Below are 16,924 nucleotides of genomic sequence, written 5' to 3' on the forward strand. Positions count from 1 at the left end.
CCTTTACTTAATGAACTCCGCATTCTAAAGCTTATTGACCTTATTAAGTCCCTAAATGTTTTAAGGATTTATCGAATTTTAAACCGGCAAAATTCTTCCCTAAGTAATACATTTGATCTCAGATACTACTCTAATACTCACATCACTAGGAGGGGGAATCAAGGGGTTTATTAGCTAAAAGTCACTGTAAAACCTCTAAATATGGTATTATTATATTGTTTGTCAGTCAGTTGTTCACTGGAATGAGCTGCAGTCTCTGTGTCCTGAACTAGAGAGAGAATAGCAATTCTATCAAAATCTAATCTAACTAAATTGCAAAATAGCATCTTTCTAAGTACAGTTACATTGCCTAAGTTATCACAGATGTTTTACTTGTTTTTCATTTAGTTATTTAGCACAATAATTAACTACTAAACACTGGTGGCCTCCTTCAGAATCGTCTTCGACTAATAGGTGTGTCTCCTATCAATTAGTCATTTTTGTAACAAAATATTTATTATACTTATTTAGTTTTACATTGTACATGACTTATTGATAAACAAATATTACTACTACTACAACTACTACTTGCTTGTCTGCCACACAAGCCGATTAGTACTCAGTAGATGGCACCAGATAGGCTGACTACACTACATTTAAATTGCTAATCACGAATAGTATATGGAGAGTTGACTGGAATCTTTAGCTCTAATTGTTGTTGATAGATCTAAAATTAAAATTGACAATAGGTATTTATAGCCTTGTGTTAATACGCGAAGCATCACATATACGTCTGATGATAAAAACATGCTGGTATGTGAGTCCTATCGTGCAAACCAATATAACCCCAAGTAGATTTCTTTGTATAAGATGTTTAAACCCCTAAGCCCTTGCTTATATCTGATTCTAAGAACATAAGTATGTACAAGGCAACAGAAAAGTTACTGCAGTCACAACAATTAACATGAACGAAATGTTTATTTAGCTCCTTCAAATATTTTTATTTTCATATGGGTATTTATACAATTCCTTTGATAATCGTGCCTTCTGGAAGCAAAATGACGCTCCAGAAATCCATGCAATGAAAATAACACATTGTTTAACAAGAGCGTAGCTATACGACAAAGCATAAGTATGTAACCAGCAAAATTAAAAGTGAATGAACAATTAACATTTACATCAACCTTCAATAGGTTATTTTAAACAGTTTTATATTACTTGTGGGTAAATTTAATTGTAAAAAAACTAGCAATTTTAATTTAATTAATATGCCGTTTTTCTCGCCAGTGATTGAATTAATATTTCTTTTTTTAAATTTTTTCTAAAAATAATGTTATTTTTATTTATTACAGATCCCTGTTAAAAGTTATATCAAACGAACTTTAAAAAAAGCTATAAAATTAGGGGGTAGCCAAAGCATAAAATATCACATTTCATGAACTGAACTTGCGTATATCACAGAAGCTGATCATTATTTTTATTAACTACAAAAAAATTGCCGGGAAAACAAGAGAAGTAAAAATCCTTTAAAATTCTGTTAAAAAAACCCTAAATACTTCCCTGCTATGTAGCTTAAAAACTAAATAAATCATAAGAATACTCTAGTAAATCCTGTTTTTTTTTAGATTTTCTATGCTTATTTAAATTTTCAAGAGATGCTTTAAAGACAATTTAAATGGCTCTATGAATGACATTAGAAACACACAGCAAAGATAGCAATAATGGGCCATTCATATTCAACAAGTAATATCGGTACATCTGAAAAAGCGGTCATATCAATAAACGATCCTTCTATGACGTCTCCACATAAAGTTGGAACATTTTCAAGTAAAACCTCGCACAATGACAAAAATAAATCAGATTCAGCATCTAACAACAGGAAAAAGTTAATAAGATTAGGAACTATCAGGAGAAAACTTACACGTTCATTGCGAACTGTGAAGAACTTAGATCATCGTAAGCACATTCGTGATTTATTGCAAACATGCACAGTGGGTGAGATCAAGTCTCTCTTGAGAGAATATGATGGTATAGAAGCATTAAAAGAACTAACAAGACTCAGCAATAACGTAAGACAGTATTCAAATTCGATTACACGTGACCTAGAAATACTTTACGATAAAGAATACTGTTGGAACCTTTGTCTTAGATATAAAAATAGGATTTTTAAAGTTCATACAGCAATTCTTTGCTCGCGTTGTGACTTTTTTACCAAATATTTACCAAAAGATGCCATATCAGATAGGAATAAACCAGTCGAGTTACATATACTTGCGATTGATTTAAATGTGGAAGTGTTTTCATCTTTACTTAAATATGTATATTGTGGTTACTCCAATGATGCAGGTCTACTGAATGTGCTATCCAAACTTGGAGAACAATTTGGAATGTTAGATCCTGTTAAAAACGATATGAAAGCCTTACTAGATAAGAAAGACTATGTTGATTTGGTTTTGGTTTTCAAAAATAAAACTACTGTGGATACTATTAGTGGCAACGCCTGTCACACATACGTAGAAAAAGGTGACAGCAGTGTGGACAACATGTTGGAATTCCCATGTCATGCTTCTGTACTATGTTCCAGATCTGCGTTTTTTGAATCTCTTTTGGTAAAAACATTTGCTACATTTAATAATAGAAGCAAGCCTTTAAAACTTGTACTCAATGAACATGTACTCCCACGTACTTACATGAAAGTGATATTAAATTGTTTTTATACCGACACTGTGATGTTAGATTCTATTATCAAATGGAAGTTAGCTGATGATGGTAGTGGTGAAGCTGATAGATTATTAACCATATCTGAACTGGCTATGGAATTGTACGAGATAGGATGTTTTTTAGAATTCCCTGTTTTAAAGAAAGGTATGCTTTTTTTTGTTTATCTTATGAAATTGTTCTAATGCTGTAAATTTATCACTATAGTCGGCAAATATTTCTGAGTAATCGCAACAGTCAACACAGGTAAAGTGACTAAATTTTTGAAAAGTTAGTGAGGCTTTTGCCTACACTTTTTTGAATCTGCAGGACTTTTTATGTGATCTTCTTTTTACTGATCACCAAGTGTTCTTAGAACAATATTTTATTAAAACGTTAATTCTAGACTGGAACTTTAGTGACAGAGTGGCCTGTTTATCTAAACTAAAGTTCCATTGATTTCTGTATTCTTAAATTTTAGGTTGTGAAGATATCATAACTTCGCAGTTAAACGTGTCGTCGTTGCTTAGTGTTTTGGAATGGAGTTCACAGCCATTTGGTTCACTTTACGTGCACAGACAAGCCATGGAATTTTTTCAAGATGAGTTTTATAGCCTGTGCAAAACTTCTGTATTTCTTGCAAATATCCCAAAAAGGTTTTTGCTTCGTGTTATCAAGAGTGATTTTCTTCAGGTTAGTTTACACATGGAAATTTCAATTTTGATTTACAAATGCATAATTCTATTATGAATGAAACCATGCACTCCCGTATAAAATCTATGTAGTATGTACATGTTTTATAGACGTTTATTGTTTTCATTTAAAACTCGAATTAATTAGTTGAATTATTTCATTCGAACAATCTAAAGTCTGTGGAAAAGAATAGTTATCCCTTTGAATTTAAAAGGACCTTTAACGTTTAACGTTTTTATTCCGATTTATAGTTTAATCAAACTAGCAAGCTAGCTCGATTATATACATCTAGTAAATAATATGAAGTCACCAAAGGACCTTAAACTTTCTGTGATTCAAAATAATATTGATATTGAAGTTTTAAAGATAAAGATCCTTCGGAATCCTGTCTTTTTTGTTATTTTTACTAATTTCTTAAATATTATAATTATTTTACCTCACTTTTGTTAGTTTTTTTAGCAATACCTAGAAGTTATCTTTTTGCAATTGCTGTCTGCAAAAAATGCCTATTTTCTTCCCCATCTCTTTTTCATATTTTAGGCAAACGAAGAATTTATACTTGCTACCGTCATAAAGTGGGGCGAATGGCAAGTTGTCAAGTCAAATGAACAACCTGGTAATTATTTTTTAGTATATTTTTTATTGTGACTTTAAAGGGGGCTATTTTTTACATTTTTTATCTCCATTTTATTTTTTGAAGCATAATTCACTGCAAAAAAAGTCAATGTGGGACATTTAATTTTAATCCATTTTAGAACTTACCCTAAATTGTATTTATATTTTTTGTGACTACTATAATCGTGGACGAAATGTAATAAAACACCTTTGAAAATATTAATATTTTGTTGATAATTTGTAATACCAGACCAATATCAACCCTTCCCTAAATTATTCCAATCAAAGCTTTCGGCCAACTCCACACAAAAAATTGGAGGAAAGGGACATTTTGGTAGCCGTTTCAATAGACTTGCCTGCGATTGTAAAAGCAAATACATAATTCATTTTATAGGCACCAGTCCGGGTAACTCTTTACTAAGAAGAAGTCCAAAACGCCGTGATGTTAACAACGGAATATTGCGGGACACGATTTCTGATTTACTACCTTACATTCGTTTGAAACACATTTTGCCAGCAAACTCATCTGTATTAAATACTGCATACCAACGTGGGTTGCTGCAGCGCCCATTTCCGTTTGATGTGGTGGCTTCGGAGAAACAATGCGCCGCTTCTCCAGTATATTGGTTGCGTAGTGGTCCAAAATTGGACTATCTGAGACCACGCTTGTTTTTACCGTATGTTTATGAAGTAAAGGTACGGCTTTTTATTGTTTATAGTTTGGGTATTTTTTCTTTTCGTTAAACAGCATAGAATTTTAAAGGGAAAAATATTGCTTTTGTTTGCCGTTTATCATGCAGTTAACCGACTAACAAAAATCTGACTTTAGCTTTAAAAGCTTTTTCCTTGTGTTTGCCTTCTTACTAATAATTTTCGCGGGTTAAAAGGTCCTACCGCGAGGCATTCTTTAAAACCTTGACTGAAATAAATACATGCTAAAATTTGTCATTTTTTCATGATTTCACACGGGGCTTTTGGGACAAATATTGCTTTTGTTTGCCGTTTATCATGCAGTTAACCGACTAACGAAAATCTGACTTTAGCTTTAAAAGCTTTTTCTTGTGTTTGCCTTCTTACTAATAATTTTCGCGGGTTAAAAGGTCCTACCGCGAGGCATTCTTTAAAACCTTGACAGAAATAAATACATGCTAAAATTTGTCATTTTTTCATGATTTCACACGGGGCTTTTGGGAATTCTGCAAGTATCATACATTTTACTTATTGACGAAAACACAAATTTATCAACGCAGGGATTAGTACTAGCGAAGCTAGTCGATTTCCTGGGACTAGTAGATCAAATATTTTATTTTTTAGTTAGTACTTCACGAACGCCTTTGCACAGCAAGTGATCATGATATGCATGCATCTTCATACTATCATTCCATGCCAGACATGTTGCTTCCTTTGCAACGTACGAACAGTGGCCCCAAAACACCTAGCGATGAAGAGCTGCACAGCGCAGCCATTATGTCATTGCTAGATTCTATTCAAATTGATCAAACGACAAGACGGAAAATGATGCTGCGAGAAAAAGAACTGAAAATGTCAACCGAAGTTTTGAAAGCATTATCTCTTTTACCGGGTAAGTTGCTTTGTTGCTGTATTCTCAATTCAAAACATCAAGTAATGTGCGATAAAGTAATAGTACTTTTATCACAATACTTACTTGTTTGAATGTAGGTGCGTAAATATGTAAAGCATGCGTTTTCATCTACACCTGCATCGACATTGACTGTTATGCGAAATTAGGATTCTTTTTTACCAGCTTGTTTTTATTTCTTTTTCCGAAAATGTTTAGACAGTCGTGAAATAAGCGAAGAGGTGCAACTTCGTGTGGTACGCGAGTTTGGTTATCCTGATGAAATTGCCAGCAAAATATTCCAGCAAGTACCAGATTTAATCGAGGATTCTGAGAATAGTTCAGATTCATCTAAGCATAGCACTCTCTCAAAGGTAAATTTTTACATTTCAGTACTCTAAAAATAAGCTTCTTTCATTGTCTCTTTATTGTGAAATTTTTGTGTCGTTATATGAATTTTTTTTTATCTATCTTTGCTCGCACGAGAAGTTTAGACCCCGGTGTTATATCCTATTGAGAAAAAGTTATCATTTTCGGTGACAACTTAGTACTTGAGTTGCTAAAAATTGCCTGATAGTAAAGTTGCCTAATAGTTGCGAAAAAGAGAATGGAAAAAAATCAAGATTATCAAAACTCAAGGAAAAAATTACCAGTGGTCTGATATTTGATCCAGCTAGTCCATAGACATGGACATAGCCTGGAATAAGCCTCGGCTATCATATTTATTATCTCTTCAAAGCATCATGCTTGGAAGGAATAATATATATGCTATAAGTCATACTGGGGATATATATTTCTTATGACTACCAACGGTGGCAAAATAAGGTTATGTCATAAAGACATGCAAAATAAGACAAAACAAGACGTATGATATACGCAAACAACCTCGCGAATAAAGTTTACAAAAAGCTGTCTATCAAATTGGGATTTTTGTTACGAAGTTAGACACGACATATTTTACTATTCAAATACGCGATAATATTTGTTACACACTTATTTTTCAAAATTGATTTGTGAGACCTTCCTGAACAGAAAATTCCTCGAACTTTTAATTTTCGATGGGTCCGTCTTGGGTGAACCGACTGACAGGAAGAAGAAAGACCACAAACCCAAAAACCCCAAAATTTGCGAAATTCATTAATTCAGTTAATTCTGCCTAATGAAATTTAATGGAAACATTGAATTTAATGGAAACACCTTTATTTACTAGTTAGTTAAACAAGTGTTTTGAACACTTGTCTTATCTTTTTAAAAAAGAAAAAAGAAAAAAAAAGTAAAAATAGTTACCAAGATGAGATTCGAACACACGACGACTCCCGTGTCGGTGCTCAGAGAGGCAAAAATTTCCATTCTTGTAGGACACATTTGCGTTTTAATACAAGCTCACGAGCTTGTAACAAGACAAACACGCATTCGAACTCACGTTCAGAATACACACCTGGCGTGCGAACAAAAACAAGTTTGAAAACGAGCTGTTCGATACTATTTTGGTTACATAGGGAAACCAAAGAAGGGAAATTATTGGTTCATATTAAAAAGGTCAATCAAACGCAAAAAGGAAACATTGCAGGCAGAGAAAAGAGTCTACATAGACAACACATTAAAATAAACTAACTCACTTTATGCAATATATTTTTAAGTTAATAAAGGGACAGAAAGTTAAATAAAAACAAAAAAAAAGCACCAAGAACATTCATCAAAAATTGGGGAAAAGTTGAGAAACAACTTTCTGAACACATTTATGTCTTAAAGGGCGCTCGGTCAGCCTTTTTATATCACGGTTTACCCTTTGGTCGCGGCGGCTGCGGCGATCGTGGACCATTTTCGACATACTAAAATTCGAATCACTGTAATTTCTCATTTCACTGGATTAAAAGTTATGACGTGATACAGGCTAACGGAGTAAGTGGTCGGAAGTAGACCTGAGCTTGGCTGTCGTCCTATTGATATGTGTTCAACGTCAAAAGGCATAATCTGCAGACGAGATGAAGTTAGACTAGCAATAAGGTATTTTGATCCAGAGGAAGTAGATAAAAGAAAAGAGGCGACGCCTTAGTCGAACAGAATATCGAGCTGGAAGCCCAAATTACGTCTGGAACATTGATGGCCACGATATGCTTAAGTTGTATGGCTTTAGCATTCATGGATGTATTAACGGCTTTTCACGTAAAATAATTTTTGCTAAAAGTAGTAAGTAAAAGGACCACTAATAAACTTCCTTAAGTTATTGCTGGATACTATTTAGATGCCGTTTTAAATTTGTGAGGAATTCCTTTGAGAATTAAACTAGATATGGAACTGAGCATGCACTCATCAAGAGAATTAAGTCATTTTGGGCCATGTTACAAAGGAATCGTATTGGGCGGTGGCGGCATTTCTTCCGGGATTTAGCTGACTCAAACACACTTTTTACTTCTGATCCAGTTATATTGGACTGTATTAGATATCGTTTTATGTAATTGATTCACGGTGACCTAAATTCAATAGTTGAGAAAGGAACTCGCATTTAATCTCGAAAAGCAATAATGGTTGACCAAGTGGCTGTTTTTCCTTCCTCATTTGTGTGACGCAGAGGATTGTTTACAAGCCATGCATCCACAGGAACTTAATGAATTTCAATCGGTCACTGAAAATGAGTATTGTGATTTTTCGCACGAGTTTCAGGAGTTTACAGAGTATTGATAATATTGATCAAGCACAAAATCTAAAAGAGGCACTTCGTTTGTATTTTTATCTGATTGAAAAGACTCGTGAATTCTTATAATACAGTTGTACTTAAAATTTAAACATAAGTTGTTTTCTTATTGCTTTTTTTCCTTAAAAATTCATACAATAAGTAGTCTTCACAACTTCAGTAAACCAAAATAAATGTGAGCCATTACATCAAACACTGCAATCGTAAAAACAAATAAATCTTAACAAAATAAAAAATCCTTTTACTAGCGCATAACAAAGAGTAAACAGTAGTATAGCTTTAGTAAGTAATATATGAAGAAAAAGGGATGTCTGCAGACCACAACAGAAGTTAGAAAAATAAAACAAAAGCATGTAAATGAACTGATTGGTATTTTCCTAATCACAAAAATATCACTACAGGTGAACTGACTATTATCAGTTTAGAAGCAGTAAGGAATTGCAATAGTCAAATTCAAATCCATATTTTCCATTCCACGTACAAAACTTTTAAAATACTGAAGTGAATTTCTTTCACTCTCGTTAGCAGGGTCCAAAACAATTAATGCAAAAAGGCTTTTTTGCTGTTTGTTCCACCTTTTCATACAAGGCAACAAGAGATTCAAGAGTTGATAGGTGTGTTAGTAGAGGGGCGAAATAAGTTCTCCAGCATGTTGCCATTATATGAGGTTTCTGGTATAGTTCTTGTCTTGCAAGCTCAATCACCACTTCCTTAACATTATTGGAAGTTACCAACGTACGACACTTAAAGTGATCAAGAATGTACATAAATTCTTCTGAGGTAGAAATATCAGATTTTTTAAAGGCAAGTGTTTTTTGAAGAACTGTTCGTTCTATTAGAGATACATGCTTTAAAAAACCATCTATTAGATCATCAGGATTATTCACTTTCCCATAGAAGCAGTAATCCATAAATAAACGTCTGATAAGTATTGGAAAGTATCCAATATCAATAAAACCTTTGACAAAAATTTTGCCAATAGCCTAGTTACCTCACCTTCTTGAAAAGCTTTAATTAAGTTTTTTCTCATATTGTGTCTGTTATTTGTCTTAATTCAGCAACTGAAGGCAAATCAAGAATAGGATTTCTTTCGAATGAACTATTTGGCATTTCGTTGTCAAAGCAATCGTTTATTTCTGTAGCTGTTGTTAAGTTCGTTTCTAAAGCAGTCTTTTCTTTGTCATTTTCAAGACTTTCCAAGTACTCTTGATTTTGTAGACAGATGAAGCACTCACTGCCACTCACTACAATGACAGGTGCAGCACAATTTTTGTTTGGGTGTACTGTCAACATTCATTGACTCATTAAATTCATTAAAATGCTGAGAACTGCAGGTAAATTGTCTTCACTCAAATCCACATATGTTGACCTTAAGACAAAGAATGTCTTAGAAATAACAAGGCCTTTTTTTCTTAAGGTATTCACACATGTCTTCATTTTATCAAAATTTTGACCTTTTTTTTATTTGTTATTTTTATTTTTTAAATATTTATACAGGATAAGTGATTGCTACATTACAGTGATTGCTACAAGATCATTTTGTGCATTCAGCAATATTTTCTGAAAAATTGTTACAGTTGACATCATCAAAGTAGAAGTTTTTTTAGCTAGTTCCTTTATTTCTCGGTATGATATAGGAGTTTTTTATTCCACATCAACAAATCTTGAGCCTCCTTCATTTTTTTAGCCTAACCACTTTGAATTTGTTAATTTAGTTATCGTATCTCTTATACTTAAGTTGTAACTTTTTGTACTTTTCGAGGGTCGACTAGAATATTTTAAACTTTCAGATGACTTTGCTCTGATTTTGGATAGTCCTAGTCTTTGTTTGTCCTAGTCTGTTTTTTCTGGACCCTTGTCTTTTCTTTCTTCTTATTTTTTCATCATTTGTATTTTCGGAATCCATAAATTATTGGATTTAATTCTTTAGAATATTGTCCATTTTCAGATTTACTAGCTACAAAATAAAAATAATAATACAGTTTGACCAAAACAGTTAAACGTTGCTCATGCTTCACAAAATTAAAATGTGTTAAAAAAATCTCGCAAGTTTGACGACTTCGTACACAGTGCTTTCTTAAAAATCTTCATTAAAATGTATGTCACAGGTTGGCTTTATTCTTGATAGTTTTTTCTCCCTCCTTTGGCACACCATGTGTAGGTGCTTGGAAATTAAAAACACGATTCCAACGGAGTAGTTAACGATTTAACTCGCTAAACAACAAAATACAAGGCAAAGTTTAAGTAACAAATAACACATGTAACATGACATAAATATATTAAACACTTACTATAAAAATAGTGGCGTAAGCCAAGCCAACTACAAGTGACAGAAAAACAACTGAAACTGTAACTGAGTACAGGGCAACTCCTGCGAATATAAATTACTAATTCACTCAACAGCGAATTTATTACTATAATGTATGTTCGACCCTGTCGCTACATGTTGAAGACTGCTAGCACAGAAAAAGGATGTGCAAGATGTGCAAAACAAAACGGACTCAAGAGGAAAATTTAACTAAATATAATACCAAAATTACAATTATTATTTTTACATAATTAACACAGGTCATCACAAAACAAAACTAACAAATATAATGCATCTCCTACTCCACCGCGACAACACAAGGACAACACAAATTACATAACAAATATAAATTTCAATACGGCAGGAATACCATGTTCTAATTTAGTTTAATATTACCCCCCTCCCTTCAACAATTTACGAACACACAAGCGATGCAACTGGAAACGTAGCTAATTATTACTATCTCGCCTGCGAGGAGTATTTAAATACAGCTGTCCGTCCCAAAATGGAAATTTTTGGCTCTCTGAGCACCGACACGGGAGTAGTCGTGTGTTCGAATCTCATCTTGGTAACTATTTTTACTTTTTTTTTTCTTTTTACTATCTCGCCTGCGAGGATAGGTTTCCAACTCGTAACTAACTAAATGTCCCAAATGGTCAATTGCAACGTCACAGATTTAAACTTCGTACCTAAACTCTCTAAGTACTTGGAAGTCATCTAAATGACGTTTCAGGCCAAAATTGGTATTTGTTTCGACAAAATTTGGCACAGTTAACAAAAAAGGTATGCTGAACATAATAGTGACATCATAATTTTGATTTTTGTCACCTAAATGTCATTTTAGGCCAAAATTGGTCCAAAAATTAAAACTACTTTATTTTAGACAAAATTTGGCAAAGTTAACAAAAAACCTATGCTGAACATGATGGTGACATTAAAATTTTGATTTTTGTCACCTAAATGTCATTTTAGGCCAAAATTGGTCCGAAATTAAAACTACTTTATTTTCGACAAAATTTGGCACAGATAACAAAAAAAGTATGTTAACATGATGGTGACATCAAAATTTTGATTCTTTGTCACCTAAATGCCGTTTAAGACCATAAACGTTTCAATCGCGCGACTTTTAACCATGGATGATAGGCTGTATTTTTGTTAGCAGAAATTGTAGAATTAGATCGCATTGTGGATGTTTCATAGTTGTGCATTTTTAATAGCGAGATAGTTTATGCAGCGCCTGCATCTTGTTTTTTCCTTAATATCTAGATCGGTATTATATCGGCATATTCTTTTTCTCTTAGCAAGAACGCGTACGCTAATTTTTTTTTTTTTTTTTTTTTTTTTTAATATATATGATTTTAAACCGACTGTGGTTTCTTGTTTAACTTTCAAGGGTATCGAGATTGTAATCGAAATTTTTACAGAGAAAGTGTAAGCTTTTAAATTTTTTGAAACAAAGCTAAAATTATTTGTTGACTTTTGTTGAAAAAAATAATTTTTACTTAAACCTAAATAAACTAATTATTCGGTTCAAAATCGTAAAAAGGAGTTGTTTCGTAAATAAACTAATTATTCGGTTCAAAATCGGAAAAAAGAGTTGTTTCGTAATAGTATAAACTATTATCTTAGTAAGCATGTGAAAAGAAGCTGAACATTTTCAAAATCAATGTAAGCACGGTAATGCATTTTCGAAACCGCAATCAAGACATAAATTGCCGCTTGTATACAGTATTTTTTATAGGAAAATTGCGTAGAAATCTCACAGTTTCATATAAAGTGGTTTCGTGTTTATAAAAAAATATTGTAGTTGATAGGTATTGAGGTTCAAAGATGTTGTCGTTTTGTTTTTTGTTAAGAAAACCTGTTTTGTTTTCTGGCATAATATTTGTTTTCAGGTTGGACAACTGTTCACGCAAGAATCAAATGTCTTGCGGAGTGATGTTGTTTACGCTACCGACGAATGCGCATCTTTGAAAGAAGATATTATTTCAGATGTTAAATTCATTATGGACAGAACTTATGAAAACTTACATGTGGACAATTCCTCACTGCGCTCTGTAGAGGATTCTCCTTTAGACTTACCGCTGCGGGAACAGCGAATTATGGTTCAAATTAACATTGAACTTCCAAATGTATTGATGGATACGTGAGGCACTGAAAACCCTTAGCATACTATTTTTGCGCCTAATTTTCACGAGTCGGTGAAATCTTTATTTTAAAAGCACTCGAAGATGGCAGATTTCGCGTGTCTAAATTTTCGCTGATATCGGAAAATTCTGCTGTTTTAAATAAAGTACACACAAAAATAGTAAGCTTAAATTATATTTAATATGTTTTAACATTCACTTATGGTTACTGTAAAGGAAACAATTTTTTTTTTTTTTTTGGGGGGGGGGGGTTTGCAAAAGAAAAAAACATTCTCTTTTGAATGACAAATTTTATATTCCATGAAAATATCCTTCGCGCCTTCGAGGATATGTGCAAATTGAGTTAAGCATATTTTTTGTAAACATTATGCATAATATGGAACTATATATATATAGAAATATATATATATTATATATGAAACTTAAAAAGGTTTCTTTTTACGGTGCCTATGGGGACCTCCTTTAGGGAGTCATTACGAGCACATTAAAGGAGTCAAAATAAGTGCTCAGATGACTCCTTTTAAGTTGTCATGATTAATGACTCCTTCTTGTTACTCATTTCAACATATATTCAAAACGACTCCTTTACAGGAGTCAATTTTTCTGACTCTTTTTATGTACTCCTCACAGGCACCCCGTCAATGAATCCGTAAAGGGTTTCAATGCTTAATAATAGTTCCCGTTACGCGTTCATCGCGCAGAAAAAAACATCAGATATAACATTGGCGTTTTTATTGCTTTGTTAATTCAGGCAAAAAAATGTACATAAATTTATTAATATATTGGGAACATAAAAATATTAATTATTATCAATAACGAAAAATAAATATTAGGAACGAAAAATATTAATTATTATCAAGAACTAAAAATATTAATTATCAATAACGAAAAATAAATACTAGGACCGAAAAATATTCAAATTGTATTACACGTGCATGGACAAACACTAACTCAAAGAACCTAAATTCGCACAAGCAAATTTCAATTACAAAGCCAACACTGAAGATTTCAGGAAGAACGTTTTTGGGTGACAATTTTTAGAAATGTTTTTCGGGAATTTATAACATACATATACAAGTAAAAATACTTAACACATAAGTAAAACAGTTACTACAATCTTAAAAATATGCTACATAAATATTTTTTTTCTTTTTTCCTGTGAATTTTTTTGAAAAGCAGCATAGAGGAATCTCCCCACTATTAAAAATCTAGGGCAGTTCTTAAGATATCAAATTTCAAAAACTTGCATGAGCACATAGGAAATTGACATGTTTTTCACAGGTGTAAATATTTTTTTATAATATATTAAAGATAAAAATAGGACTACGCAACGTTTTTGTATACATTAATTTAAGAATAATTTCAGAGTAAAACTTTTCAAGCAGGTTTTTGTGTGGTATGTATATAAAACGTAAAAGTAGGATGTCATACTCATTGCTTTTTTGCTGAGATGTTGAAGGACAGAGATCAATAGAACGTTTACATGTGCACCAATGTCTATTTTATACGTAACCATTGTATCATTGGTTGAGAGATCGATTAGCCAGTCTGGATGGTCTCATGCAGTTGGATCGGACATTTCGTTGATGTCGTTCGCTTTCGGAGGTTGGTTCAAGTTCGATTGATCTCAGAAAGAATTCATTGTCTGAACTGTCTGAGTCTGAATTAGATTGATGTTCCTGTTCAACCGAGCCAACTAGTTTTGATGGACGTTGTGAATATCTCTTTGGTTTATTATTACGTGGAGATAAGTTTTGATTAGATTTTTGACATTATTTAGAAAAGTGTCCTTTACTTTCACAGGTATTGCATATTTTGCCGTATGCTGGGCATGAACTACGAGGATGACTTCCAGCACAGAATTTGCATTTCATGATTTCTTTGCTTTTTTGATGATGGATCATCTGCTTGATATCAGAATTAGCAGTTGATGACGATGGAGTTGAGTCAGGTTTGTTGTGAGAATAGACTTTGCAACTTTGAGACCTCACTAGCTCTGCAGTTGGATAGTACTTTTTCGAATGTGATGTCGTTTTCGCAGAGTAGGCGTTCTTTAAATTTTTGCTCTTAAACCGATAATGATCATGTTTTGATGAGAGAATCCCGAAGTTGATATGTTCACACAGTCTTCGCTCAATTTACATAATCTAGTGCAGTATTCGTCAAATTTCTCAAAGTCTTCCTGACGTACAGTGAAGAATGTAAATCTCATAAAAGAGTCAATTTTTTTTCGGTTTAAAGTGATCATCAAATTTCTGGAGAATAATGTTCAATTTCATTTCATCTCCTTCATGGAATTCAAAAGTATGCTTACCTATGCAGTGAAGAAAGATTGATGATTTGACAATATCTGGCTTATCAGCAGATTCGATGACTTGGAGGAAGATTTGAAATGCCTGCTTCCATGATTTCCAGAGTTTGGCAAGGTTTTTTGAATGTCCAAGTTTAGTGCCTTTGGAGCCTTAAGACAATCTATTATCCTTAAAATACTGTAAGTATTGTAAAATATTGCGAGTTAGGGTTCTTGTGTAACAAATTCAATATTCTGACAGCATGTTATATGCAGATATGAGTGGATGTAAAGAGAGTGAACAAGTCAAGCTTTTCAGCTTGAGTCAGCCATCTTTGATAAAAATAACATGAGTAAGAACTATGTACAGGTCTAATCGATATCTAGGGTTATAAAGCTATGTACAGGTGGATAAACAATCCTAGCTTAGCAGCTGTAGGCAGGACTTATAGATAGCTAGTTTATCTCAATAAAAAATATAATATAACAACATGTTTCTTAAATTTTCCTTTATTTGACCCTGAAAAATCTTTGATTTACAAGGCATGTATACCTTTCCTCATATCGGACTCGAGAAGGAATTACAGACGTCTCGTGTAAACTAGTTTCCCAAGAATTAAAAGGCGCATTTTTGTAATCTCCACCCAAAGTGATTGTACCTGAGTGTATTTTCTTATAAAAAAGTCAAACACAGCATAAATCATTAAATGCGATATTCCCGATGAAACCTTTTGAGGAATCACGTGAGCACACTACACAACAATCATTGAACGCACAACAATCATTGAACGCAATAATGACTCCTTTCAAGGAGTCAAGCAAAGAATGAAACCCTAAAGGAGTCAAATGAGCACCTCAAAAGGGAGTCATTGCGGGTTGACTCCTTCTTGCGTCTCACTTTGACTCCCTAAGGGAGTCTTTGTGAAATGATTGCATTTAAGGTTTCATTTGACTCTTCTAAATAAATCTTTGAATCTTCTATATATATATATGACTAATTTTGCGTTTTTGGGGAAATTTGAATAAATCAACAGTTATCAGCCATAAATTTTTCGTGCAAAACATCTACGTAAGGTAAGATTATATATGCAGCCGACGCTCGTTATCTCGACCTTCCGCGGGACTGGTGAAAAAGGTGGAGATAACGAAAGTTCGAAATAGTTGTAGTAGTAGGAAAAGATTTGTTGACGACGTATTCGCCATAATCAAAAAATCTCATCTAGAAGAGTTCCATGAACACATCAACGGCCTACATCGACAAGTCAAATTCACTGTCGAGCTTGAACACGATGGAAGTATCGCTTTCCTGGACACTTTGGTCAAACGCAAGAATGGTTCCATTTCAGTTTCATTGTATCGTAATCCAACACACACTGAGCAGTACCTTAACTTCGAATCAAACCATCAGAAATCTTGCAAAGAAAATGTCATATTTCATTACTGAATCGTGCCAACAGCGTAGTCAGTGACAAACAGGAGAGGAAAGAAGAAATTCGACGTGTAAGAAATGCATTAATCGCAAATGGATACAGTCATAAAATCATCACGCAAGTAGAAAGTAAAATAAACAGAAGATGCAACGGAGACAACAAGGGAACATCAGAAGAATTTATCGCATCAGCATTCCTATCCTTCGTACAAGGTACCAGCGAGATCCTTCGTCGAGTTTTAAGACAACACAAGGTCAAATGCATTCTTAATTCTAAAGAAACCCTAAGAAGCACTTTGTCTAAACCAAAAGACAAAATAAACATGGAAGAACAAAACAATGTTGTTTACGAAATCCCGTGTAAAGATTGTGATGCAGTGTATATAGGCGAAACAAAAAGAAAGTTTAAGCAACGAGTACAGGAACATATGCGCGCAGAGAGAAACGGAGATGTGAAGAAAAACGAAATTGCGGACCACAGCTTGAGCAGAA

General features: G+C 33.4%; 1 protein-coding gene across 2 annotated transcripts; it reads left to right on the plus strand.

The window, feature by feature from the left end:
* The first annotated feature begins 394 nt into the window (after positions 1-394).
* On the plus strand, positions 395-14,765 carry LOC130641528 (BTB/POZ domain-containing protein 7-like). 2 transcript variants are annotated; one of them, XM_057448361.1, is made up of 8 exons: positions 395-453; positions 1,605-2,844; positions 3,158-3,369; positions 3,910-3,985; positions 4,379-4,680; positions 5,299-5,566; positions 5,783-5,937; positions 12,462-14,765. In XM_057448361.1, exons 2-8 carry the CDS (start codon positions 1,701-1,703, stop codon positions 12,714-12,716), a joined length of 2,412 nt encoding a protein of 803 aa, XP_057304344.1. In that variant the 5' UTR covers positions 395-453; positions 1,605-1,700; the 3' UTR covers positions 12,717-14,765. The 2 variants fall into 2 exon arrangements, with proteins under 2 accessions (XP_057304344.1, XP_057304343.1); XM_057448360.1 differs by lacking the exon at positions 395-453 and having other exon boundaries at positions 592-2,844.
* The last annotated feature ends 2,159 nt before the right edge of the window (positions 14,766-16,924 follow it).

This window comes from Hydractinia symbiolongicarpus, chromosome 4, assembly GCF_029227915.1.
Source record: "Hydractinia symbiolongicarpus strain clone_291-10 chromosome 4, HSymV2.1, whole genome shotgun sequence".
In the NCBI taxonomy this organism is placed as follows: domain Eukaryota; kingdom Metazoa; phylum Cnidaria; class Hydrozoa; order Anthoathecata; family Hydractiniidae; genus Hydractinia; species Hydractinia symbiolongicarpus.